This window comes from Lethenteron reissneri, chromosome 21, assembly GCF_015708825.2.
Source record: "Lethenteron reissneri isolate LAM-NWPU_2019-01 chromosome 21, ASM1570882v1, whole genome shotgun sequence".
Taxonomy (NCBI): Eukaryota; Metazoa; Chordata; class Hyperoartia; order Petromyzontiformes; family Petromyzontidae; genus Lethenteron; species Lethenteron reissneri.
The window spans coordinates 20,319,498-20,344,490 of NC_083799.1; the positions used below are offsets into that span (position 1 = coordinate 20,319,498).

The 24,993-nt window shown below is 47.2% G+C and overlaps 3 protein-coding genes across 3 annotated transcripts in view; 2 read left to right on the forward strand and 1 right to left on the reverse strand.

Annotated features, from left to right (window-relative positions):
* Positions 1–9,613, forward strand: part of MINDY3 (MINDY lysine 48 deubiquitinase 3) — a 59,416-nt gene extending 49,803 nt beyond the window's left edge. Inside the window, exons 13-15 of the mRNA XM_061556068.1 lie at positions 4,896–4,983; positions 5,569–5,640; positions 5,913–9,613. Coding sequence (XP_061412052.1) covers positions 4,896–4,983; positions 5,569–5,640; positions 5,913–6,062 — 310 coding nt within the window. The 3' untranslated portion in view covers positions 6,063–9,613. The remainder of the gene's footprint in view (positions 1–4,895; positions 4,984–5,568; positions 5,641–5,912) is intronic.
* Positions 9,614–14,700: 5,087 nt separating this feature from the next.
* Positions 14,701–21,008, reverse strand: LOC133345372 (uncharacterized). The gene is made up of 2 exons (XM_061556069.1): positions 19,605–21,008; positions 14,701–14,839 (listed from the first exon to the last, which is right to left on the reverse strand). The coding sequence occupies exons 1-2, from the start codon at positions 20,877–20,879 to the stop codon at positions 14,828–14,830; spliced, it is 1,287 nt and encodes a 428-aa protein (XP_061412053.1). The 5' UTR covers positions 20,880–21,008; the 3' UTR covers positions 14,701–14,827.
* A 1,778-nt stretch (positions 21,009–22,786) lies between these two features.
* LOC133345373 (integrin alpha-8-like) overlaps positions 22,787–24,993 on the forward strand; it is a 121,989-nt gene continuing 119,782 nt past the window's right edge. The window contains exon 1 of the mRNA XM_061556071.1: positions 22,787–23,365. Coding sequence (XP_061412055.1) covers positions 23,142–23,365 — 224 coding nt within the window. The 5' untranslated portion in view covers positions 22,787–23,141. The remainder of the gene's footprint in view (positions 23,366–24,993) is intronic.

The following is a 24,993-nucleotide window of genomic DNA, read 5'->3' on the forward strand; positions in this document are numbered from 1 at the left end:
TAATTATACTTATGTAGTCTTGGGGCCAGCAAGCCACACTTGATGAGCATAGTGAAGTATGGTCAAACAACCCCTGAGACCAACATGCCATTCGTCCGTTTGTCGATTAACAAGTGGGTTGAAACATTTTTAACAGTTACTTCTATAGTAACGTGTAAAGCCCATGTAAGGTGGTGTATATATATGAAGCTGTTCCTAACACGTATCTGTAGACATGAAGAGAAACACTTTTAAATAATCCTCAACTGCAACATTTTAACAGTAAACATCTTATTTTTTGCATTTTGGAATAATACCACAATTACAGGCAAATAAAGAAGACATAAATAATGATATTTTTATACTAACATAGTAAAACTTTTAACAACCAACTTTGCCATTTTTTGCATTTCTGAACAACTATTCCCCCTCGAATAGTGCATTCCAAGAGCTCCATTGCGGATGTAAATATTTGGGTTCATGGCCACACCCATGCTACTTATAAACTTTACGCGCTTATCTCATCTCACTACAATTTTCAACCACATTATTTGAGTCTACTGTAGGTGGTCACACATTCACATGTTATGTAACCATCCATAGCCCTGTGCTATTTTAAGAGTTGACAGATGCTTTGTTTCCAAATGTCATACCTGCATGGCCATGCTCTGCTGCACGCGAGAAGTGATTCCATTAAAGGCTTTAGGTAGATTAGGCTGCAAGTGCATCTTGAATATTGTTTCCATGCTGCACAGCAAGGAAGCAAAAATAGTGAGATGCAGCCGACTATATGGTGGGTTTCCAGTACAGCAGAGATGGCTCTTTGAATCTGCATGGCTGCAAATCTGCCCCGTTTCCTCGTGGGGAAGCCTGAGTTTTAAAACTGTCATCCTGAAAAGAAAAAACGTGTCATCCACTATGTGAAATGTAGCTTGGAAACCAGAATGTTTTTAGTTCTCATTTGCAATTGTAGAGTGTAAAAGTAGCATTACTTGGGGCTCCTTGCAGGACCTGCGCACAGATAATGTTTACACTCGTGGTTCCCCTCTAGATACAGTAAATATAAACTCTTCTGGACACTGGGGTGAGTGACCTCATCTGATAATTATTTCAGGCAGCAAGTGCAGCATTCTAGAACACAATTACATTCACTGTTTGCAGCCGAGCCACGTCGTGACCGAGATAAAAAGTGGATTTTATAATCGGTTATATACATGTGAAGAAAAAACATTACTTTTAAATAAAGTTCTCATGGAATTATTATAGGTAGCCTAACAGTCGAGACATATTTTTAGATTTAGCACATGCAATAATCAAGATTCCTTCTCACATTCAAGGTACAATAGAGCACGTGTCACAACTTGAGGGTCTATTGGAATTCCTTATTGCCTTATCAAGGGTTATCTGGAATACTGTAATGATATGAGACCAGTTGTTAGTTTTGGTTTCTGGGATTTTTCCCATTCACGATTGAGGCTATAAATAAAAGCATTGTCCAGTTCCCCTTAAGCGCCAAAAACTCGCGTGTGGAAGGGAAACAGCAAGATCGATGTCACTGGAAAAACCAGTTGAGTAACTTTATCAGAGCATACCAACACTGCTGAGATGAGGTGAACGTCCACCAAGGAGATGGAGTGATCGGATTGTGTGCCGGCATTTGATGAGAAATTGCAATGTCTTGTGGATACATTCTTTCAGCAGTGGATTGCTTATGACCAATGATAATGCTGATGAGAGTAAACACATAATTAAACGCACTAATAGTAAACAAAAAGCTAGTATTTGCAATATAGTTAATATTCAAATAGTTAACGTTAAAATACACAAGTTTATAATATGTATTTAATTCTCTTTGTTTTTTTTCGGTAATTCACGTAGGTGAAAAAATAAAATGAATGAAAACAACTAAATTAAATCACGACGTTGATGCAGACAGTCTGCATTAGCAGCAGACTATGCTTTCCCACCTGATGACGGACGCTTATGTTGCACCCGAAACGTGATTTAATTTAGTTTTCATTTATTTTATTTTTTCACCTACGTGACTTTACCGAAAAAAACAAAGAGTATGAATCCTTGCAGTCACGAAAGCTTCAAATCTAGAATGTGTTTAATTGGTGATGCATGCCTGTAATGCAGAAATGTAGAGGTGATGGTGGGCATCAAGGTGCCATAACTCTGGCTTGTCAGGAGAATGTGCTCCAGCAAAGTGTGGACTAATATCATCATCTGTCGCTCCTGTATGAGATAGTGTTGCTCTCTCGCACACGTTGGTATTCAGTGGGTGCTCCAGCTTTTTTTCCCCCACATGCAAAAACATGTATTGGCTGAAAACACCATCATATATCGAGGACTATACCGTTTGGGCATTCCAGCCTACCTGGTTCCTCATCGTTGTGATATGCAATTTGCATATATCACGCAATATATAAAACTTAACATAATACACGTTAAGTCAATGTAGCAGATTTGTGTGAATACAATTATGTCGGTCTGACTTCATGAGCATAGGCATTGGCTGTATCCTCTAGCACTCTACCAAAAAGCTTACCTAAATAAATACCTGGTGTACCTAAACCATGCTGGGCAGGTACAAACGACAATGACATTGGCAAATGAGGCGGCAATGCCGTTTCATTGTGCGGTTGCACTGCAGATTGGGGGACTTGGAGACACTGGTTTCTGCAGTGCTGTAGCGCTGCTATTTCCACCTAGAGAGCGTCAGCATTGCAAGTAAAACATTTGTATAAAACGCCCTTATAACACTGGAACGATAAGACTTCCTCTTGCGAGTGATAGCACAAGTTATATTGTTACCCTACAATTGGTGATACAATTTCCTATTGACGCACATACAGGTGAGCGCAGGGATTACTCTGTGAGCTCCTTGGTAACTGGCTTGGAGTGATTTGGTGAACAGTTGCGCTAAGAGAGAAGCATTAAACAGCACATCCTTTCTTTTTACACTTCAGAAATGAATATTCACAAGGTTCATTCGTGCATGCCCATCAATAGATGCTATAAGCAATAGCGTTGCTTTTCTGAAAACAAGCAAAAGCTCTGAGGTTGTGAGTGTACATGTTTGAAGGAAACATCTGCATATGGCTGTCAAGATAATAATCCCACAGAATTTCATGGTTGCCCCACATTGCATGTGTGCTAATTGCTGGGCAGAATCCCAGGAAGATGGCGTAAACAACAACAAACTGTAAAAAAAAATACTTCTATGTAAAAAAAATACAGAACCATCACACTAATATGCCACATGGGGAAGATACTAATGATAGGACTATTAAACCGATTAAAAGCGCATACTGAGGATTATTTGGCGGATGAACAAGCATAGTTTATGAAAGATAGGAACACAGTACAGCACATCTTAATGTTAAAGCTCATACAGAAAGCAAAGAGAAAGAAATAGGCTGGTTTATAGCTCTCATAGATTTCCAGACAGCATTCAATTTGACTAAGATAAATATAACGTGGGCAGCATTAAGATTATACAGAGTAGGGAAATGACTGACAGATTCTGCAGGATATAGGTGAAAGTTCGAAGTCAACGGCACATGAATATCCGCAAGGAGCAAGAATACAAATCCTGAGATTCGCAGATGACATAGGTCTGATGGAAGAAAGCTGCATACTACTGCAGGAAAGTGTTCATAAGCCGAATAAGTCGGGAAAGGATGCAGGACTGAAGATTAACGTGGAAAAGACAAAAACGATGGTGTTCGAAAGGGAGGACATTGAGAAATAAGTAGTAATAGAAAGCAGCCATGTAAACGAATTTGTATACTTGGGAAGTCTACTGACATGGGGGACAACAACTTCACGAAAGACCCTAAGAGCGAAGATCACAAAGGGAAAAGGAGTAATGGTAGGATTAAATATCACCTGGAGAAGCAAGCGAATCAGCAACAAAATCAAATGAATAATCTTAAGAATATGCCTGTTCAGTACCATTTTGTATGCCTGCAAGACTTGAACATTGAAAAAGACTGACAAGAGTTAAGATCGCCATTACAAATGTATTGCATCTAAACTGAACCCAAAGAGTGACCAATGTAGAAGTGTGAAAAATGTTGCGCATAGTAGACCTGATGCAGGCAGTGATGAGAAATGAAACTGCGACTATTTGGGCACATATGTAGGATGGACAACAACAGGAAAATGTAAAGTGTGTTGTTTGGGAAAATGGAAGGAGAGGAAGACCTAACAATTCTTAAGCACATTGGGAAAAAAAAATGACGGAATGTGCAGTGGACATGTATGGGCTATCTGGCCATGGATCGTGATGATGATACTGGTGCCTACTTTAGTCATATAAAGTAACACATGGACAAATTGGTACTGATAACATTCCAAAAATATTGGTGTTGAAAAATATGTTAACAATGGCAGTTATGGTGCTGTGTTTGGTATTGGCTGATTATACACTGTGTAACAATTTTGTCTCGTTCCTTGGTAGTAAGTGTTATATTCCAATTTCTTATGCCTCAAAAGTACAGAGAATGGCTATTATTCCCCACAAACTTTGCTTTTGTGACCAGGACAGTGATATTTTGAAATGTACATATTTTCAATGAGACGTGTGCATTTGTGTCATTCCTTCACGTAAAGTCCTGGTCACAAAAGCAAAGTTTTTGTGGAATAATAGCCATTTTCTATACATTTGAGGCATAAGCAATTAGAAAATAACACTTACTACCCAGGAACAAAAATCGTGTTGCATAGTGTTACACAAAGTTACATTGTTTGTGCTTGCATGTTTACTATGATGAACAATAATGTCATAGTTATTGTACATGATATGGTGTTTAAATGTACTTACTTATTGACTTGGGTTCAGTTTCTGAAAAGGCTGGAAAGCAATTGCAAGTCTAGAAAGAATGTTCTCTGTGCTTGTATATTTACAGTGTCAACATTATGAAGACAAAGCTGGACCCTGAGGGCCTGGGGCTGATACTACTGGGTCCATTTATCTTGGAGTTCTTTCCAGAGCAGGTACCATTGAATATAATTTACATTGGGACTGTTAAACATCAGTCCCATTAATTCATTAACCGACGATTCTGTATTTCAAAATGTTTATTCTTAAGATGTAGGAGCAACATGCCACTTTTTGACAATCATTGCCCAGATTGTTTAACTTGTGGGAGAATGTTTTTAACTGCAATGCAGTCACTCAAACATTGCATGAAAGATTCAAATAATTACATTTACATTTATAATTTCACAATTAAGCTAAACTTTATAAAGATGACATTCTAGATTAAACCTTATAACTGTACACTTTTGCCGTGTTTCATTTACTATAATCCCTCAAAGTTTTCCTTGCAATAAAGACTGAATGGGATTTCTCGAGGTATAATAAAGGTGACAAGAAATTTCATAGAATGCTACCACAGAATGTCTTGCTTCTGGTATCCCATGCTGTGCACTGCTATTCAGTTGCAAGGAATTTAGGTATTCAAGCTAAAAGTAGCTTCCATGTTCTTTATTAATCGCCTTACCATCCATTGTGTTCGACCAAGTGAAATATTATGTTAGTGTGCACCAGCATGCTGATTCAGGTTTGCTCTTTTACAGGAAGTGAATATTCCTGAGTCATTTACAGTTTACCACTACAATGGTCTGCGGCACTCTTGTCCCAAGGAGAAGGTAAATATTTTTTATCTAACCCACGCATGTGAGTTGTGGAATATTGCTTTTTAAGGAGTTATCAGTGGCATCGCATCAACGTTCGATTCACCACAAAGCGGTATTGATTCTATCAACTCCAAACCAGTATTTGAACTCTTACAAAGTGACTCCGAGCCATCATTGGACATTGGCATCATCCGAGAGGGAGACACTTGAACTTCAAATGTGCGTGCTCTATTTGTCTGAAACCTTAACAGTTTCTCTTTTGCCTCCATGCTCCCCTCCTATAGGTGAGCTACACGGAGGGCACGGCCATGGTGATGGGCTTCCATGAGGCCGGCCTCTCCACAGACGACACGCCCGTCAAGAGCTGCCTGCAGACCAAGTGGCCTTATCTCGAGCTGCTCTGGTCCACAGCCCGGGCACCCTCGTTAAACTAACCAGTGTGTATGTGTGTGTGGCCCAGTGAGTTTTCAAGCATTAAAGCAGTATTTGAAGTGGGTTTCCCTACCTAGAAGTGACCTTGGACAGCTCTAACTTTAGGAGAAGTGCAGGAAGGTACTGTTTATTCCACTAAGATTTTGATTTGGAATTTTTCACCAGTTGATATTGGCAAAAACAAAGCATTCGGCACAGAGTAAGGCATTTTGAAATCCCCTGTGACAATATAACCTTACGGTAAGCTGTGTTACAACCATCAAGTGGCATTGCAGGTCTTCATTCAGTGATCTTCAATGGTCTGTCTTGTACAACCCTAATATTCTTTCTTGTGCTGTGCAAAAGTCTAAGCTGAGACCATCAAAACCACACGTGAGAACCTGAGGGGGCCTCAGGATTTTATCCCAGGATTCCAGGAGTACTAGCTAAGCAATGTCACATGGTAATAGTGTTAACTTCCAAATCACCCATCAACATCAGTAAAATGTCTTGAATTATAAATGAAAACAAACAAAAATGTGCGTAAATGCACATGCTTGACCTCACTAATGCTATTAACCCACTTTATTTACTGCTTATGATGGACAGAACATATGGACGCGCTTGGTAAATATCCCACTCCCTCCACGATAGCAGATCAGCCTCCGTGTCAGGCCATCACTGTGGCCTTGACACACGTGTTCAGTCCCTTGTCCGCTCCCAGCATCACCCACTACCTCATGGGCAGGGTTCAGGTGATTGGGATAATTATGCCCTCCATTTGAAGGCACACAAACGTAGCACCTTCTTGATAAGTAGTGAAACAATATTCCAGTTGTTTAAGACCACCTGTGGCTTCAATATTTATTTAGAGGTTTTTTTTGGAACATTTTGCTTTAATCAGAAAAAAAAATATTACCAGGACTATTGAAAATTTTAAGGGATTATTTTCAGTTTTTATGTGTACATGTATTTTTTTGATTGACACTACACTGATGAAATTGCTGCCACTGTCCACCACACTACCTATCCATCTTAGCCTGGAAATTAACAATCATTTTTAAACATAGCCAAAAAACAAGGTAATTACATGTTTTGAAAACAAATCTTCAATACCAGTTTAGCGTAAAACAAAATAAGTTGCTTGCAAATGCTTCACCCCTTCATCAAGAGTAAGCCTTTTATGTTGCAGTTAATTTAAACTGTACCAACACACTTTGTCTTAGCCTGTGCATTTTGTGCATGTTAGGCATGCATATAGGTTAAGCTATTTACACCCATAAACCTGTTAATACATACCCCTTTTTTAAATTAACGGACCATTTTAGTAAAGCGTATTTCCGAGTTGCATTGCAGTCCGTTTAACTAGAGACGCCTTGTTCTGTGTGCCACGTGTGCAACGGAAATGAGGCCTTGCGTACAAGTGTCGTGCGTTAACCCAAAGTGGCTTATATTATATTTGAACGTCATTGGGATGCTACCCCACGTGGGGTTGGTCGAAAGTGTTGTGTGAGAAGCACAAGTGCTCGTCATGCATATCGACTTGGGATCAAGCCATAGGCACAGCCCAGGAGATGTGTTGCAACAACACGCTCACCCACAGTGAGATTGCACATCGCTGTGGTCTGCTGAGGGGGTCAAGCATTGGCTTCTCTGTTGTAATTATTCCACGTGCTGTTGACGCATTCACGTATACCTTGAATATTCCATGTGCATTCCCCTTTGTGATTTGATGTATTTATATATGTGTGTGTTAAGGAAGGAGCAATTGTAATCCGTATCAAAAACTAAAAGAACAAGAAAACCAGTAAGCAAGCTATCGGATGTTTTTTTATTTGTTTGTTAACAGCAAGTAGTCAATAGGCTGCTGACGTCTTGTACAAATATGGACCACACCGTGAATTCAGTAGCTTATCAAACAAACCAGCAGTGATTGCAATGTTGGACCGTTTTATGAGTCCAGTTCTCCTTTGTGCTTTCGAAGAGGCACACTATCACCCAATGAACACGTGGTGTTGTGTATTCAGTGAAATCAACTATGCCTTTGCCTGCCTTTCGCTTCTGGCATGGCCCAGGTGTATTTTTATTTAACGTAATTGGCTTTAGCAGCTGTAAAATGGAATGTGGTGGTGTGTGGTGGTGTATGGCGATTCAGAGTTACAAATCCTTACTTTAATGACTGTCATCAGTAAAATATGAGAAGCATTTTGGGATAGCATAACACTTCACTGAAACACCCATTGAATAAGAAACTGGTTTAATAAGGCGTTATATGTTGAGTTTGTCAATGGATGTTTTGCTTTAATTTAAGCAAGTATTAGTTTATACACATACATTTATTAATAACAATGCAATGGAAGGTATTTCAAGTGATTTGAGAATAGTGGCCCAATGTATGTGTTTACACGCATTTGACAGCTACAGAGTTGATGCATATTCTAAAATTACACTTTGTGCATTAATTTGAATTTCAGGCCATTATAAAATAAGATCGGCAGGTACATAGTTTTAAAATCAGGGGTGGGGAACGTCCGGCCCGCGGGCCGTACAAGGCCCACAAAATCATTTGGTGTGGCCCTGCCAAGGCAACTGCAGGCGGGACTCGAAATTCAATAAATCTAGGAGCAAACCTGGAAAAGCAGTTGCGTGTAGCAACATTATCAACACCAGCTAACATCACACGCCTCGCCAAAGACAAGCAGTTCCAGCCATCGCATTAGGGGTGAGTTAATTAAATGTTTGACCAAATTTAACGGGCTAATTTTTAAGTTGATAATTTTGTATGGCCCGCGAATGATGTTATAAATATATCAATGGCACTTGGCAGAAAAAGGTTCCCCGCCCTTGTTTTAAATGCTTAAACAATGCTTTCGTTACAATGTGTCGCACAGCAATAGAGGTTAACAGAAAGTGTGTGTGCAGTCATCTCATTTGAGCATATTAAGCTGCAGCCTTCGTTTTTTCACCAATAAACCATACATGTTTTGTGACCAGCACTGATTTGAGTATTGTTCTCCCCCAGGCTTAACTCTTAACACATTTTTTGTTTAAGCAGAACAGATGTTGACCCTATTATGAATAATTTGAGAGGCACAGTGTATATCATCAAAGCCTTGATAAACAAGCAGTCTCGTTTGCTCGCAATTTTTTTTCAATCTGCAAATCAATCATCTACATTTCGCTGAGCACATATGAACGACTCGAAGTCTCCCTGCTCTTAAAACGAGCGATGCGGTGGTGGGTCATCTCCATTGGTTGCTTTGAGCTCCTGGTGTAAGTTCCACATTTCCTTGGTGGGGGGCAGTCTCAAGGACACCGTAAAATTAAATTAATATTAAATAAGTATGAGCTCGTCATCCAGGAAATGTGTTTAACATTGCTCAGAAGGATGCAACCAGAATTAGGTACAAGTGTGACTTGCATCGTCTTAATTGCTAATTTAAATTCCCACAGCGCATATATTTATCTGTGTTTTATGTATATATATTTTTGTCCTTAAAAGTAATGTGTTTGCACATGTTTTTCCATCACAAGTAGAGCAACTTTTGTGTTTAATAAAAGCAGTGTTCATGGATGAACATTTCTGATGGTTTTATTTACGTTTAGGTCTGAAAATTGCGAGTTATGCAAATAATCATGGCAGAATAATAATTGGCACGTTTAATCGGTGCATGTCAAGATTACATTTAAGTTAAGCCAATATGTCCGAAAAAATGCCAATTAGTCCGTGTATATCGCCTGCTGTGAGATGGATCAGGTAACTAGACATTGACAATTGAAATGGAACAAAATATTTATGTTATCAAAGCAGCGTGGAGATAATTGCGGCAGAAGGTTGCTTCACAGTTGGGATCATGAGGTTTTTTAAGTGTACATTTCAGTCTGGGTCATGTGCTTTTCTTATGGTGAGATTAGACTGCTGCAGACAATGCATAAAAGCTAAGTGAAGACACTTAATGTTATAACATGTACTTGTAGATTCTTGCAGGTTTCATTTTCAGGTACTATATTGGTGGCATGTGCTTTAAGAGGACTTCGGTAGACCGGCCCATTGCGGCCAACTCGCATTTGAATCTGGATTGTTCCTATTCTAATTAGGCACTGGAAAAGAACAGCTGTTCATGCTGGACTTACGGTAGCACCCACATATTAATCTCCCACAGGCCTTGAACATTCCCAGCATCAGGTGGTAGATGTGCATTATTTAAATGAGCATGCTATACAAGCGTACATTAGCTTTGATTGCATTGGAACCGTGTTCGCTTGTGGTACGGTATATTTTAAAAATTACGCGTGGAAATTATGTGTTTTAGAATGAAGTTGGCCCAAGTATTGCCAGCCATTAAGAGTGTGCATGTGTGCTTAAACAAAGTACAGCCACACCTGCACAGGCGTCTAAAAGTGGCACTGGTACATTTCCTTTAACAACAAATGTATCACGAAAATAGCCCTTACAACTCATAATTATTTACCTCCAAGTGGCACTTGATCATGCACACTGGGTAAAATAGTGGTTAAACATTCTTAGCCAACGAATTATTTTCCAAACTGAAATGCAAGGTTTTCATGTATTATAACGCTTGCCTTTTAAGGTGCGTGAATAAATCAAGTGGTGTATGTTACCAAGTACTAAATACATGATAATATCCCTGAAACAGCCTGTACATTGTATACACTCGAAGAAAACGCATTTGGAAAATATATTCAAGTGCTCTCAGTCATGTACAAATTCCAAATTAAAATTAACTTTTAATTGTAGGCCTATCGGGTCAATTGTAAGGAGGCAGATTAAATATATTAGGTAATACAATTCGGTTTCATATATTAACGCAGACCTTCATGTCATTTGAGAGCCGATGGATATACTCTCTTAAGTGGAAACCGAAGAAAAAAGACCAGAACTGGTACAAAGCATTGTACAATTTAAGCAGCACAGTTATACTGGTAGGAACCTCCTGGCTATACCAGCCCACAGGGGATTATTGTGTCCGTCCATCGTGCATGGTGGGGCTGGGTGGGGTGGGGCTGGGTGGGGAGGGGCTGGGTGGGGTGGGGCTGGGTGGGGGGTGGGAGGGGTGGGGCTGAGTGGGGAGGGGCTGGTCACCCCGTGGTACCCTTATAAAACTCAACGTTTAACCTACTCACGCCGGCTTGTGCCTGCCCTCACAGTCGGCCATATTTGCGGAATACACCACGCCGCCGTTGACCCTGGCCATTGACCGAGCAACCCAACGTTCCTACCAGCTCCCTCCGCAGGAATGTGTTATTCTGCGGTGATACACAGATACTCAGGAACATATTTACATTTAAATAAATGCAAAGACATTTACGTGGACAATTAATATCTATAAAACGTTAAAGTGTTATTTTGCGGAAACTTGCCATGGCTGCTGCATGAATGTATGTATAGAATTAATTAGCATTTCAAAATGAGAGAGATGTGTTACCGAGTATTTGTTTTACTTAATTACTGTATAAGATAAACCCTGCAAGCAAACAAAACTACCATGAATGATAAGTGTGGAATTTATTTGGTGCAATTTCCATGAACCCCTCTGCCTTTCTAATGAAATTCTGTCACATTTACGGACCTGTTCTAAACATTTTGACTGAAACATCACGAATGTTTTATTCCCAAAATTAACCCGCTAAAAAAGCAAGCGTGGACCTTACTTATCGCCTTTGGCAGTCGTAAGTCATTGGTGGAAATGCCGCATTTTTATGGCAGGGACCAGTGTGAAATGTGTAGTATATCATAAGCCATAATGCTCAAAGTAACCGCGTAAAGTACATTGAAATAAGAAATATGCATTAAGTGTCTTTCTACCCTAAAGAGTAACTATTTCCTGAAGCAGCCTAGTATGTATTTAATTTATAACACAAGCTTTGCTAATGATGCGGTAAAGTGTGTTCCGTCTTGGTTTCTTATTTGTAATGTAACCCATGTTTCTCTGTTTCTTGAAGGGGAAGAGAACCCATACATGAGATATGTGTATCCAACAATGGACAATTACAAAATATCAAATTGTATCATTTTCATACGGAAAATAAATTGTTGAAATCAGAGGGGTAAATGTTCATAGATTTCTTCAGAGATGAATCCCACCAATTATAGTCACTAGTTGCATGTACCCACACCAAATCATGCAAGCACTGACTCACTCAAGCATTAATATGAACACACAGTCCTTGTTCTATCACAACACTCTGTAGATAGACATCCAAAAAAACTTATCATTAGTTCCTCGATGACGCATACAATTTTACAAAAAAAAATTGCATACTATTCGGCACCCATCCGAAAATTGCAAGAATTCCATTGTTCTCGTACATCATTGTAGCAACAAAGTGCTGGTCTGTACTTTGACCGTGGACAGAATGTGTGTAGGACATGTGCGTTTGTTCTGGCAGTCGCAGGATGACGGCGCGTCATCCTCTATTGTCTGCCAGATGTGTGTCAGAGCGTCCGCTGTTTTTTTTTCTCGTTTCCCATCAACGTGCGCACCCACAACTCGCATCGTTGCCCGGGAGGCTGTCCTCTGACACTGCACGACCACTGTCATCGGCTTGCGCCTGCTCACCTCTCATGCCCCTCTGTGTGTTCCCTACCATAAACTACCGCCACAGACTGGGAGGACACGCACGCTCTCAACTGTTCCCATGGCCTCTGCTATTCATAACGATCACTCGGTAAAATTAAAACCATTACTTCAAATGCCTGTATGAAGAATACACATTTGATTTTATTGTCATGTTTTCTTATTCCAGACACAATCCCTATAGCTGTTCAATAATGCTTTACGCATGTTAAACTTATTGAGTTACGTTTGTGTTTTAATGCCACTATGAATTTGTATGAAGAACAAAATACTGAATGCATATACAGTAATTTCAAGTACTGTAGTTGCAACTATTTGTGCTATGACAGGCACGCACTATTTTATGATCTTTAACGTCCACTGTTCATTCGTACGCCTTGATAATAATCCCAGCAGAAATGACTCAGCTGTTAAGCATTGAAAATTGGATCCGTTCTTTAGTTAACTTTGTTTTACGTTTACCATTAGCAGCAACAACAGCAACAGTAAAACATGGAATGGGTTACCAAGGCAAATGTACCAAGTGGTCATGACGCAGTAAATGGAAATAGAGACAGAATGTCCTTTCAATAAAACAAATATATGGGATTCCACCAGCATTAACCTTGCACAGTTGAATTCCATAATTGGAGCGCGCGAACACTTTCACGCACAGAGTCACTCACCAACAAGCACGCAATCGTGGTGCCATGGTCAGAGGACACCTCCCCGGAGAGCAGAGAGGGCACGATGACTCGATGCTCTTCATCGCTCATCGCCGCGAAGTGTTTATTGTCGGCCGAGCGTCTGCCCTAACCGGGGCACCCACCCGTCTGCGCATCTTGAGACCACGATGACTAATGTGTCATTCGCTTCTTTTTCAGACTGTTTTTTTTCAAAGCTGTTTACGAGTCTCCTCTCTTTGGACGTAGTAGTCTGGGGATTCCTGTCTGGGTAATATTGCCCTGACACCCTCCACTCAGGCCAAAGGGAGTTCACTTTTATTAAAGCAGAGGATGTTGTGTTATTTAAACGAGGCAGCCAGAACCACGAGGCTTAGACCTAAATTTGGAGTTATAGCCACATTGGAATTTTAAATTTCAGTCTTGATGTCACTTTTAAATTTTGTCCCGTTTAAAATATAAAGTGCTCATGCTTCTCATATAAACATAGAGTGGCAGGGACCTGCCAACGCCCTGCCTAATCGACATCATTCTCTTGGTGTCGGTTAAATAATCAGCACCTGGTGATCAATCATTTGGTGGGACACCAACAGTAGTCATCCTACCGTCAATATGGTTACCGCCTCTGAGTAACACGGTTGGCTACGTATTGTGTGAAATAAGTTCCACAACACATACGAACGTGGAATTACTACAACTCAGAAGTGGCAGTGAAGATGAGTAATGTTACTAATTAAACACCAGTGAATTTAGAGGGTGGCGTGGAATAACAGCTGAGTCAAGAATACAGGAATGGTAATGACATTGTATCATACGTAACTGATGAAGTGGTCGACATACCTGGCAAAACTCTTGATATGAAAAGAGTGACTCGATACCGCTGCAGGCGTGTACAATATCACTGTGAGTTCACGTTACGTTAACCAAGTGGGGGCGCTATCGTTGAGCCGTACACACAGAAGACGGCATCTTCAACACATTGCGAGTGTAAAGTAGGAGCCGACACCAGATTGCAGGGGTCTCGTCCTTTATTCTTTTCCTTCTCTCCACACCTGTCCCCCAGCCGTCCCAATCTCGTTCCCGCCAAAGGCCCCTTCTTCCCGCCCGTTCTCTCCTTATATCTCTTCGATCACCCCTCCCACTAACCCATCTATTGGTGGGAATCCTTCCCCTGACACCCCTACATCACCCCCCCCCCCCGGAGAAAAAAATAACCGTCCTCGGTTCTGCCTCCCCCATGGACCATTTAAATCTCCCCATGCCTCCCCCCACTGACAGTGACGACAGCCCTTACCCCCCCCACAACCATACAATGCAACATAACACAACGAAATCAATTGCGCGGCCTGCCCAGGTCTCCAGCCAGCATCTCGTAACAGCCCGGACATCCACAGGCAGCAGATGACCGTGGCGGCCCCCTCCTTCGAAGGCCCTCTCGTCGCGGTCCCTGGTTCGGTGGTGCTGGTGTCGCCTTGCCCGGCGCCGCTGTCTCTCCGGCCCCCGCTCGTGCCGCCGCTCCGTCAGGCCTCACATGGGGTGCTGTAGGTGACAAGGGAACACAGGGCACCGAACCCCCTGCCGGTCGGTGCGTGGTGGTCGGCGACCTTGGCCTGGGTAGGGATGATGATGATGTTGGCAGTGATGTTGGTGGTGATGTTGGTGAAGATGACGGTGGAGAGATGTATGGCTTAAGGCGGGTGGGGTGTACAAACCATCGTCGCTTACCCAGTTGGACCTGGACGCACTGCGGTCGGAGTGCTTTAATGACCTCGACCGGCCCTTTCCAGGGTCGGTGCAGCTTTGGTGAGAGGCCAACCGGCACCTGAGGACAGTGTAGCCATGCCTGGTCCCCGACTTTGAAGGGCTTGGCTGTCACTGTCCTCTCCCGTATCCGTACATTACTCTCTTGGCTCGTGGCCGATGCGGCCTCGGCTGCTTGGCGGGCCTCTCTCAAATAAATGAGGGAGGTCTTTAGTGCCTTCGGCCATGCGTCGGCTCTTGCGGGAATGTCCGTCAACTGCACCTCAATAGGCGGAACGGGATCCCGTCCGTACATCAGGAAAAACGGCGAGAACCCCGTCGCCGCGTGTGGGGCCACCCTGTACGCCGCTAAGACAGATGGAATGTGGAGGTCCCAGTCGGAATGGTTTTCGTCCACCACTTGGGACAGCATGGCCGCTATGGTGCGGTTAAGCCGCTCTACCATCCCATCGGTCTGGGGATGATACGGAGATGTTCGGACCTTTTTAGTGCCCAGGATAGAGCAGACGTCCTTCAATAGCTGTGAGGAGAAATTCCTGCCCTGATCCGTGAGCAACCGCTCCGGTGCCCCCTTATCAAGGACATAGCCTCCCACGAAGGCATCGGCGATGGTCTGTGCCGTTTGGTCCGGGAGGGCCCACGCCATCGGCCACCTCGTGCAGTACTCGACTCCGACCAACAGGTATTTATTTCCCCGTGGCGTGACCGGCAGTGGTCCCAGGATGTCCAACGCAACCAATTCGTTGACCCTGGTCACCGTGATGGGCTGTAGGGGCGCCCGGCTTACCCGGGGTGGCGGCTTTCGCCGCGCACATTCGACGCAGGTAGCGACCCATCGATGCACATCAGCGGTCATACCTGGCCAAAAGTACCGACTCTGTAATGTGTACAGTGTCTTCCGCCCCGCCAGGTGCAGCAGCTGGCGGCCGTGTACGTCCATAACCAATTGTTGACGCAGCGACTCCGGAACTACCAGGCATCGTCGGCGCCCTGTCGGGTCCCATCGCATGAGGAGGTCCTCCCATACGATGTACTCCTCCCCCCCTGCCTCTGCTGAGGCGCGTAGCGTTCGCAGTGGGGCTTCCTCCAGCTGTAGCCGTCGCCAATCGTCCAAGGTCAGCCCCAGGTCGTGGTCGGTCAGCTGGACCTCACCCTGTGCGTCCTCCGCCGTGCGTACGGGAGCGATGACTGTCCCCTCCGGCCTCGCCTCCTTGCAGCGTGCCCCGCCTGTGGTGCATGCACAAGGGCCCTGGGGCGCCAGTCGGGACAATGCGTCTGCGTTGGCATGTCTGGTCCCTTTGCGATGCACTACTTGGTACCTGTACTCCTGCAGGCGCTCTATCCATCTGGCCAGCTGGCCCGAAGGCTGGTCGATGCGGAGCGAATACTGCAAGGCCGCGTGGTCAGTGCGGACCGTAAATTTGCGACCATACAGGTAGGGTCGAAATTGCTGCACGAAGTGAACGACTGCCAGGAGTTCCCTACGTGTGACGCAGTAGCGCTGCTCCGCTGATGAAAGCACGCGACTACCATAGGCGATAACCACCTCGCGACCCTGCTGGACTTGCGACAAAACACTGCCGATGCCCACATCGCTGGCGTCCGTGTCCAGGATAAAGGGGAGGCCAAAATCCGGAAAAGCCAATGGTGGTGCATCTGTCAGACGTGAGCGCAGCTGCTGGAATGCCTCTTCCTCCAGAGGGCCCCAATAAAACCTCTGGTTCTTCGCCGTCAACACGTGCAAGGGCTTGGCAATGGTTGCGAAGTTGGGTACGAACCGGCGGTAATAAGAAACGAAACCCACAAACCGGCGTACCTCTGGAACCGTTGTGGGAACAGCCCAGGCCCTCACGCAGGCCGTCTTTTCCGGGTCTGTAGCCACTCCAGACTCACTGACGACGTGGCCCAAGTAGCGTACCGACGACTGCATAAGGTGGCACTTCGACGGCTTGAGCTTCAAGTTCGCGTTCCGGAACCGCAGGAATACCTGACGTAATCGGTCAATGTGTTCCTCGAATGATCGGCTGAAGACAATGACGTCATCCAGGTAGATGAGGCACGTTTCCCATTGGAGGCCTGCTAAGGCCAACTCCATTATGCGTTGGAACGTCGCCGGCGCAGTCTGGAGGCCCATAGGCAGGCAGTTGAACTCGAACAGGCCCTGTGGTGTCCGGAACGCTGTTTTAGGCCGGGAGTCCGCGTCTAGTGGGACCTGCCAGAACCCGGACAATAAATCCAGCGTACTGAAAAATTTTGCTCCCGCCAGTGCATCCAATGAGTCGTCAATACGTGGTAGGGGATATGCGTCGGCCAGCGTGACGGCATTGAGGCGTCGGAAGTCCACACAGAATCTCAGTGACCCGTCTGACTTCTTGACTAGGACCACCGGTGCCCCCCAGGGACTCGAGGATGGAGAAATTATGTCGGCCCGCAGCATCTCCTGCACCGCTTGTTGAATGTGCCCTTTTTCCATTGGGCTCATTCTATATGTGTTTTGGCGCAGGGGTGCGGCATCTCCCGTGTTAATGTGGTGCTGCGACAGATTTGTGCGCCCTAGGTCGAACGGTCCCCGGCTGAACACGTCCGAGAACTCATGCAATAATGAGTGCAGCTGCTGTTTCTGGTCGGGCGGCAATCCCGGCTCAGGCCCCGCCAGCTGGTCCATCCACGATTCGGCCCCTCTGTCCTCGGACTGGCTGATGCTGCCTACAAGCTCGGGCTTTGTCCCTGGGGCTCCTAGTGACAAGGGACTAACGTGGGCCAGAACTGTTCCCTCCTGCACCGTCGCTGTTCTATCGGAGATGTTCAGCACCTGAATGAACAGATGCTGGTTCCTCTGTACAATAGTTTCGGCCCCCACCAGCGCATGGCGATCCATGGCAGCTGATGCCGGAGACACCAGGATGGGTGAGTCTGGTCGGGCTGTCACGAGGGGAGACCGATATTGCAGCGGAATCAGCATCTGGGCTGCCGGGGGAATGGAGACAGACTTACTGACCAGAGCCTGCACGTAGGGTACTCCCCGGCTGGCTCCCTCCGCCTTTAGGAAATGGAGATGCGTTCCCTGGACTTCCACCCGCCCATTGGCCAGATCGATTTTCATTGGCATCCGCCTCAGAAAGTCCGTCCCCAACAGGCAGGGTACGGGCAATGTTGCGGAGACAAGGATGGGTCCTGCTACCGAAAGCTGCCCAATCTGTATCGGGGCTTCAACCTGGCCCAGGAAGCCCATGCTGCCTCCATTTGCTGCAATGAACGTTGTCTTGACGGGGACTAAAGGTCGGATTTTATCCGGCAGCATCTCGTGCATGGTGCTCGAGATGATCGTGGCTGATGCCCCCGTATCAACCAAGATACGTGCCGACACTCCCGCGATTTCACCGACCAGGACCGAGGTTCCTGACGTGGCCGCTACCACCCGCCTTGCCAGCTTCCTCCATTGTGTGGCTGAGTCCGGCCACTGACCAGGCGGCGTCTCGTTATCCTGTGGTGCATGGTGAAATGATGGGGGATGGATGTGAATGGACTGAAGATGGGGTTCCTCCCTTTGGAGTGCGTCGCAGCAGGGTGAACGCGCCCTTGTTACATAGTGTGGGCTTACCCCTGGGTTGCGGGCTGGGCTCTCTGTGTGGTGCAAATTGCCCCCCTTTGGTGACGTAGGATGGGCCCCCCTTGTGGTGTGGGGGGCCCCCCCCATTGTAGGGGGCAGTGGGGACTGGGGGGTGGGCCTTCCCGTGAGCCCCTCCCTTCTCCCCTCCCTTCCCTTTGTCACGGGGGCGTGGTCCCCCTGGTTCCGTCTCAATCTGCCGCAAAGCGGTGGTGAGGCGGCCCGTGGAACTGCTTCAGGGCGCACTGTCAATCTTGTGGGCTGCCTCCGCCCCCGGGCCGTTGCCCCTGGCAACTCGCCGGCGTCGCAGGCAATTGGTGACGTCACGCCCGCCGGCGACGTCACGCTCGCCCGCGACGTCACGCCCGCCCGCGACGTCACGCCCGCCCGGGACGTCACGCCCGCCCGCGACGTCACGCCCGCCCGGGACGTCACGCCCGCCCGCGACGTCACGCCCGCCGGTGAAACCACGCCCGCCCGTGACGTCACCTCCGCCCGCGACGTCACCTCCGCCCGCGACGTCACGTCCGCCCGCGACGTCCCTTCCGGCCCCGGCGCGACTCCCGACGCGGTCTCCGGCCCCGGCGCGACTCCCGACGCGGTCTCCGGCCCCGGCGCGATCCCCGACGTGGTCCACGGCCCCGGCGCAATTCCCGGCGCGATCCGCGACACCACTCCTGGCCGCGACGTCACTCCCGGATGCAACGTCACGTCCGTTCGCGACGCCACTCCGGGTCGCGACGCCACCCCTGGTCGCGACGCAATCCCAGGCCCCGGCGCTATCCCCGGCGCGATTCCCTTCCCCCGACCCGGACAATGGGGACCGGGGAACGACACCGACGGCGCCCACCCCGAGGAGACTCCCGGTAAGTTCGCGGCGTCGGAATTATAATTGCTCGGCCCGACCGAGAGGCCGGGCGGGAAGGCGTCACTCGCCTGGATCCTGTCGGCGTTCGGCCCCGGCGGGTTCCAGGTAACGTTGGCGGCCTCCGGCTCTGTGCGGCACCCCCTCGCCACATGCCCCTCTCGACCACAACGGTGGCAGACCCACGGGGCGTTCCGTCGGGGGGGCTCGGCGCGATGTTGTAGAGGCGGCTGCCAGCGACGCGGCGGTTGGTCGCGCCCCTGGTCCCTCTGCTCCGCCAGTCCCCGGATCGCCGCGTACACCTCCCGTAGCGATGGCTCCGTCTCAGACGTCGGGGGTCCGTCCCCAGCTGCTCCACAGGCAGCCTGTGGCGACGGTGCAGGTTCGGCGGTTGGTGTCGCTGGACCCAGTAGTGCCGCGGCAACGGCTCGGCTGTTCCCCCCCGCCGCGCCAGCTACCGGGCCCACGGGTGGCGCCCGGCCCATGACCTGCTCGTGGGCTTGGATGGTCCGGGCAGCCCACAGCGAGGTGCGTTCCCCCGGCGTCACCACGGGCATTACAACGCCGGCGCGGCAAGCGTAGGCGATGAGGTGCTCGACCACGAGATCCTCGAGCGCTTCTTCAGCCAGGCGAGGGAAAGCTCTCCTCGCCAACACGAGCAGTGCACCCCTGTAGGATAAAGGGGATTCTTTAGCCCCTCGCTGGCGATCCTGGAACCGTTTAAAGGCCCCTTCCGCCGGGCAATAGATCTCCCCCAAAGCCTCGTAGGCCGCCTGTAGCGTGGTCTTGCTGTGCGAGGGAAGGGAGGTGTAAGAGGCGAGTGCTTCCTTGCCCAGAACGGATGGCAGCGCTCGTAGTGCCTCTTCGTCTGTCCACTCGAGAGCGTGGAAGGCAGCCTCGAATCGGCGGACAAACTCCTCCCAGTCTTCTTCCTCAGCCACGAACTTGTCGACGGGCCCCAGCCGACGCGGCCGTCCGGCCACCTGCTCTCCCTGTTGGGTGGTTAGCCCTGGGGGTTTTGGCGGGACCGGCGGCGGCTGGCGTGACGAGGTTGGTTGCCCGGCCGGCTGGTCGGCCTCCGGGTCCCGTGGCCTCTCCTCCCGTAGTACGCGTGGGGGTGGGGGTCCCGGTGCTGGCGGGTCCCCCATAGGGAGCCTCTGTAGGAGCTCCTGGAGTGCCCTCTCCACGCGGGCCATGCGGTCCTCCATGGTGTCCTCCAGGCGATCCGGGCCCCCTGCTGCTGCTTCTGATAGCAGGCCCCCTTGTTGCCCGGGATGGGAAGGATCCCCGGCCCCTGCTTCCTCCTCCCTTGGCTCTTTCCCGCGGGGATTTTTCTTTGTAGCCATGAGATCCCACCGCTGCCACCAGATGTAAAGTAGGAGCCGACACCAGATTGCAGGGGTCTCGTCCTTTATTCTTTTCCTTCTCTCCACACCTGTCCCCCAGCCGTCCCAATCTCGTTCCCGCCAAAGGCCCCTTCTTCCCGCCCGTTCTCTCCTTATATCTCTTCGATCACCCCTCCCACTAACCCATCTATTGGTGGGAATCCTTCCCCTGACACCCCTACACGAGCACCATACGAAACCCATTCGCATTTATTTGTTTTAACACTAACGTCAATGTTCTGAGAATATTCGGTTGCCCATGATTCAACCATGCTACTTTATGTACTTTCTTAGAAACAACATAACGCACGAATAGTATAAACATATGTTATTATGAAAATATGCTGCAGTGACAACATTTTGACCACAACTTGCTCCGAAGTAAATTATTTGGTTAGAGCTCAGCACTGACATAACCTGTTTAATCAAGTTGCAATTGATACATTCATTGGACCTGTCTAATATTGTGATTGGACACTGTAATTGGACAGCTGGTTATTGTTATGCATTTTACACACATTTCAAACATAAAGGCCATTCCTTCAGGTGGGATTTCTAAAAAAATAATGACCATGATCGCTTACAGCTGCGAAAGTCTTGTACCCAATGCACCGCATAGACTCCGTTCTATACATCAATTCATCGCGTCTTTTCATGATGCAGATCATTTAGAGTTCGATGTACTGCATCCTTCATTTAGTAAGCCATGCTAGGGTCCGTTTCCAATGATGGCTCATTAAAACCCCTATGGTGGTTTTTCAAAACTTAAATAACATTATGCTAAAGAGTAGGCACGTGTGCTCCCTGGTCACAGTCGTATAGGTTCCCTTCCGAAAGCAGCGGCGGGAGCAAGTATTTTCAGGGCTACACCTTTACCTGTTTTACATTCCTAAATCTGACAATAGCTGCATCTTAGTAGAGACAACTACATTCACGGCATATCCTGCACAGAACGGAACTTTCTACATTTGAAGTTTTCGTGACTGCTGGGATCCATACTCTTTGGTTCTTTCGGTAAAGTCACGTAGGTATAAAATATAAAATAAATTAAATCAATAAATTAAATCATTTATTTTATATTTTATACCTACGTGACTTTACCGAAAGAACCAAAGAACGGAATTTATCTCAAAGAAGCTCTTGCCTGATTTAAACGGAGCATACACCTACACATACCTAAACGAATTCATAGGAGCGGCGGCGTTGTGGTTAGCGCATTGTGGACTGAACCCGGCCATCAGAGATCAACCCTCTCCCGCTCGTGCGGTACAATATGGCCAATGAGTCACCAAGATCTAGCAGTGGAATGACACACGGTTTGAAAGCATGACTATCACTAATAGAATGAACATCTTGAAGTTCGCATGCGAGTAGTAATTCATGAATGTGCACATGTAAAAACCGCGAGGACGGAGTTTAAGAAACATTTCCCGCCCACACGAACAGCACATGTGCATCCCATGACGTTCGCATGCTTAGCAAGCCCCACCTAACGCGTCTGTGTGCGCGTGGGCTCAGCATTTTGCGTCTCCCGCGTGTGGGATGATGGGGAGAGGAGTGGGCGAATGGTGCTTCATGGCAATGCTGGAATAGTTGGGGAGAGGGGAGAGGAGGGGAGATGGGGGGGGGGAGAACTGCAAGAGGGAGTTTTGGGTGTGGTTGGTCGGATTGGTGGAGGGGAAAATGAGTGGTGGTGTTTGGTTGCTGGTGGTAGTGGAATGGGTGGTGGTGGGGGGGGGAAGAGGTTTGGTGGTGAAGTGATGTGGTGGGGGGTGGCTACTCGCCCGTTACAATCTGTGGGGGTGGGTAGTTGGGCCGGTTTAAGGGTGACGTCAGCACAAAGCGAGAGTCAACGCTCCGAAGGAGTGCCTTGGACCGCTCGCTCAGTCGTGATTGTGCTGCTGCTGCTGCTGGAGCCACCACCGCAACCCCCACCGGCTTCTGATGTTCTCCAGCAAACCCAGCCGCGCTTCTAGCTACAAAGAAGCAGAATTCGCCTTCGCCGGATACAATTGATACGCGCGTTTTTTTGCTTTTTGTTGTCAACACGATTCACTTTTCTTTTCTTTTGTTGGTTTGTCATCGTTGTTAAGTTTCTTTTATTTTAGTCAACTTTAGGAAGGGTCCACATTTTGTTCCATCAATTAGGGGCGGGTATAGGGGACGTGCGCTCGGCGTTGATCCGAGTTCTTGCTGCTTTTGCGCGGTCTTTAACGTCTCATCATGCGGACTGATCGTCGACAACGGCACGGGGGGAGCTGCTCGAACACGGGACCTGCTGGTAGCCTCTTGTTGCTTCTGCTGCTGCTGGTGGTGGCACTCTCCATCACCCAGCTGGGACCCACCTCTGCCTTCAACCTGGATGACTCGCGTCCCAACGTATTCTCGGGACCTCAGGGCAGCTATTTTGGATACTCTTTGGATTTCTACAGCCCAGAGAGCTCCAGGTACGGCATGGTTTCTGGTTGTTGCTGGGGTTTTTTTTTAAATGTGCGTGTGTACGTGATTTAACAGTCTGTGCGGACAGTTTAACACAGGACAAGATATCGTATCGGGGGATGCCGAGTGAAGGTTGACGGGACCACGTTGCACCACATCCCCGTATGCTGCAATGTAAATCGGTATCATCACGTGCGCGTGTGTTGCGTTGTAAGAGGGACGGGGTGGGTCATTGACTGCTCGTGGACACTGCTCCCGTTCGAGTTGTTGTTGTTGTTGTTGTGCACAAGCACCTGCTCGACTCGTGTGCAGCACGCGTTCTGCGTCCGTTCAAGACCTGGCGCACGCCTGGCGAGGCTACTGCGTTTGTTCCGCTGAAACGGTGCCAAAAAAACCCACATTTTTTTTTAGCACCGTTACATCTCCGCATATCAAACGCGTTTGCGTGTTTACTTGCACACAAATGTGCTCGGACAGACCCGTTCCAAACTTACAGGGGTATGCATTTGTATAAGTAACGTCGTATGGGCCAGATGGAATGAATAGCTTTCGCACTGGCTTGCTTGCCTCGGTGAATGGCGTTTGAATGAAATTTGCCCTGGTTTTTGATCGGTATATTCACTTGCATCATACCTGGACTTGAAAGTTTCCTTTTCCCGAAAGGGGTGGCGGTGTGAGGCAGGGAGCTCCTTGCTGGGTTCCCTCGTGCAGCTTCTGAATGCCTGGCTCGATCGATTTGGGTTTTTTGATTGATCTAGTGGGAGGGAGGAGGAGGGTGTGCTCTCCCCACACCAGTTTTCTCATTTGCAATGCGACTCATTTTTGGTTTCGCTCGGAGGCGCACGCACGCGCGCTCTTTCATTGCCGGCTCTCGCCAGCAGGGGGGACAACAATCGTCAGATGCTTCCTTTTTTAAATCCTTTATATTAAGTTCGCGTGCTTGCTTGCTTGTGTGCTTGCGTGCTTGCTTGCTTGCTTACGACCGTGCAAACCTTTCGGTCGTTTTTTAACCCACTTCCCGTGATCCAATCGAGCTGACATTTTGCACACAGACTCGTTGTGCGAGACAATTAATGTTCGTGAAAAAAATCCGAAATTTTACACTGTTTAGGGAAAACAAATTAAATATTTAATTACCAATTGTTTAATACTGGCAGACAATCATATGACCCATAGGTGGCAGCCATCTCAAGCCAGAGGACGAGAGGACTCTAGCCGCCACGCATATAAAGGATTTATAGTGAAAAACTTTGTTTTTACGGGTTATACTTATTTACACCTGATGAAGGAAGCTTGTGTTGCCTCCGAAACGTCGTGATTTATTATTTTATTTCTATTATTTTTTCTTTAATTTTTTATTTTTATCATTTATTTTTATCATTTATTTTTATCATTTATTTTTTACCTACGTGACTTTACCGAAAAAACCTTAGTGTGCTTCCACACAACCCAGGCAGCAATGAACGCTGCGTGAGCGACCTGCGATGTTATCAAAACTGCAGTTGACTGGAATAAAGTTCGGCACAATTCCGGTAACGAGAGCTCGGTACAGATAATTAATTCCTGCAAAGTCCCTGAGTTGACAGGCTCGGTAAAACCCCGGATAGATGTCAACCCTAATCGGAAATGACTAATA